Source organism: Otolemur garnettii, unplaced genomic scaffold, assembly GCF_000181295.1.
Source record: "Otolemur garnettii isolate 467f Iridium unplaced genomic scaffold, OtoGar3 scaffold00249, whole genome shotgun sequence".
Lineage (NCBI taxonomy): Eukaryota > Metazoa > Chordata > Mammalia > Primates > Galagidae > Otolemur > Otolemur garnettii.
Genome location: NW_003852644.1, coordinates 1,225,637 through 1,228,205, shown reverse-complemented (window position 1 = coordinate 1,228,205; position 2,569 = coordinate 1,225,637). Strand labels below are relative to the sequence as shown.

The following is a 2,569-nucleotide window of genomic DNA, read 5'->3' as shown; positions in this document are numbered from 1 at the left end:
GGACAGCTTGAGGCTCTGTCTAAAAAAAAAAAAAAAAAAAAACTCTGCCACCTATTAGCTGTATGACCTTGGGCAAGTCACTTCTCCAGCATCAATCTTTCCATCTATAAACAAGGATGATAATCCCCACAATAACTAGAGTGAGATAATATCTAAAGTTCCTAGGACTTAGCAGGCATCTGGCCTCTAACCCTTGCTCCCTCCAGTCCAGTTGGTGACATTTCCGTCACTTACACTATTTCCCCTGAAGCTTCTCCTACAGGCCTTCCCAAGAGACAAGCCAAACCTCCCTACAGTTGGGACAAGGTCACACTGAAGCTTCCCTCAGCGAATGGGCGTCAGTGTCGTGGGGGAGGGGAGAGGTCCTGCCTGACGGGGAAGAACCGACTGGGGCAGGCGCACCTTGTCCTGCAAGAACAGCAGCACATTCCGGGGGCCCAGCTCCAGGGCGGGGTCTAAGTAGGTAAACAGCTGCAAGTCGCTGGTGATGTGGCCCTCATGACTGTCCGCCGCAGGAGCCCACAAGTCCCTAACAGGGGGCAGAAAAGGTGATGTCAGATAGAGGTGCACAGCTCAAGACCATGGGCCTGATGAACCGAGGCCGGAGCTCTATCGCTAGCCGACTCACTGCAAAAGCCTGAGCAAGGAAGGAACAATCCGCCTCTGGGCCTCCCCACCTCTCACCGAGGACGGCCCCGAAGTGGGGCGAGGGTGCCTCAGCTGCCACGGCGCGGAGCACAGCCCACCCCAGCCTGCTCACCGGTCACTCGACCACAGCACCAGCGGCACCTGCTGTTCTGCCCCTGCCACCGCTGCTACCAGCAACAGCGGCAGCCACAGCGTCCCCATCCACACCCGAGCAGCCGCCGCCATCATAGTCTCAGCCTCCACTGCCTCTGCCCCCGCTGCCCCAGAGGATCAGGTGACCGCCGGCCCTCCCCAGGGCCACAGGTAATTGGACCAAGCCTATGCCACTCGCGGCCACTCCTGTTCACTGGTTGGCTGGACGTGCCTCCAGCCGCGCATGCTCCAGTGGGACAAGGGGGCGGGGCTGAGCGCGACCTACTCCAGCCAGACTCTGCGGTTTAACTAGGTTCGTGGGCGGGAGTTTCGCCCGTCTCTTTTATATTTTTATTTTTGTTTTTATTCTTACCTTATTTTTTTTTTTTGAGACAGGAACCTCAAGCTGTCCCCCCAAGTTGCCACAGCTCACAGCAACATCCAACTCCTGGGTTTAAGCGAGTCTCCTGCCTCAGCCTCCCAAGTAGCTGGGACTACAGGTGCCCGCCACAACGCCTGGCTATTTTTTGGTTGCAGCCATCATTGTTGTTTGGTGGGCCCGGGCTGGATTCGAACCCGCCACCTTGGGTGTATGTGGCTGGCGCCTTAGCCACTTGAGCCACAGGCGCTGAGCCTTTTCACCTTATTTTTATTTAATTTTTTGGTAGAGACGGAATCTCACTATGTTGTCCAGGCTGGTCTTGAACTCCTACGCTCAAGCGAGCGTCTCGGCTCGCCCTTCTATCTTTTTGTTTAAAATAGCATCCTGTATTCTGACGCTCTCTAATGCAGGTGAAAGGAGAGTGTGATGAGAGGGAGGAGAGAACAGGACCAAGGATAGCATCCAGAGGAACACCAGGACTTCCATTGGGCAGGAAGGCAGGTCCAGAAAAGAGATCTGAGAAGGAGCATCCAAAGAGGTAGGGTAAACCCCAGATAGAAGCCTGATTTCAAGGACACTGTGACTAACAACATCAATGTCAGCTGCTGCCAAAAGATAGGTAAGATGAGGAACAAAAAATATTTTTTGGACTTAGCAACAATGTAGAGTCTGGCAAGAGCGACCCCAGTGTGAGAAAGTGGAAATACTGTATAAGATTGTCTTTTCTGGAAATTTACCATGAAGGGAAGACAGAGTAACAACTAGAATTCGAAAATGGGAGACTACCCCAAAAGAATTGGTAGGCTTTTTATCTTTTTCTGTGCCATTTTTGATTTCTCAAACTGGTAATCATTATAAACAAAATAACAGCAACCAAATCCTGAACTTTACTTAGGGAAATGTATAAATGTATTAATTTAGGAGGAAGTGAACTAATGTCTGCAACTTACCTTGAAATGCATCAAAATAAAATGGAAAAAGAATGGTATGTGATAAGTATGTGATAAAGCAAGGATACTAAACTATTAATGGCAGAATCTAGGGAATGGGTAGATATAGGTGCATCTCATTGGCAGAATTCAGTCTGTTTCCAGAGCCCTAGAAGTGAAGCAGTGGGGGCTGGGGACTTGTCCTTTTCCAACCACTGCAGTGCAGGAAGGCATACCAGATGGAGGCAGGACTAGTTGCCAGGAGCCACCACACCATGGACATAATGACTCCAGCCCAGCCCTATTGTCTGAACACAGCCCCATTAGCTCACAGCCTATTGATCACCTCCACGTATGAGAGAAATTTCTTATAAGATTGTAGTCATGGCTCGACGCCAGCCACATACACCTAAGGTGGCAGGTTCGAATCCAGCCTGGGCCCACCAAAACAACAATGACGGCTGCAACCAAAAAAAAA

At 50.8% G+C, this 2,569-nt stretch overlaps 1 protein-coding gene across 1 annotated transcript in view; it reads right to left on the bottom strand.

The window, feature by feature from the left end:
• The window catches only part of ATP6AP1 (ATPase H+ transporting accessory protein 1), a 10,334-nt gene extending 9,404 nt beyond the window's left edge, over positions 1 to 930 (bottom strand). The window contains exons 1-2 of the mRNA XM_003802590.3: positions 761 to 930; positions 403 to 529 (exon numbers count right to left, since the gene is read on the bottom strand). Coding sequence (XP_003802638.2) covers positions 403 to 529; positions 761 to 876 — 243 coding nt within the window. The 5' untranslated portion in view covers positions 877 to 930. The remainder of the gene's footprint in view (positions 1 to 402; positions 530 to 760) is intronic.
• Positions 931 to 2,569: the final 1,639 nt, after the last annotated feature.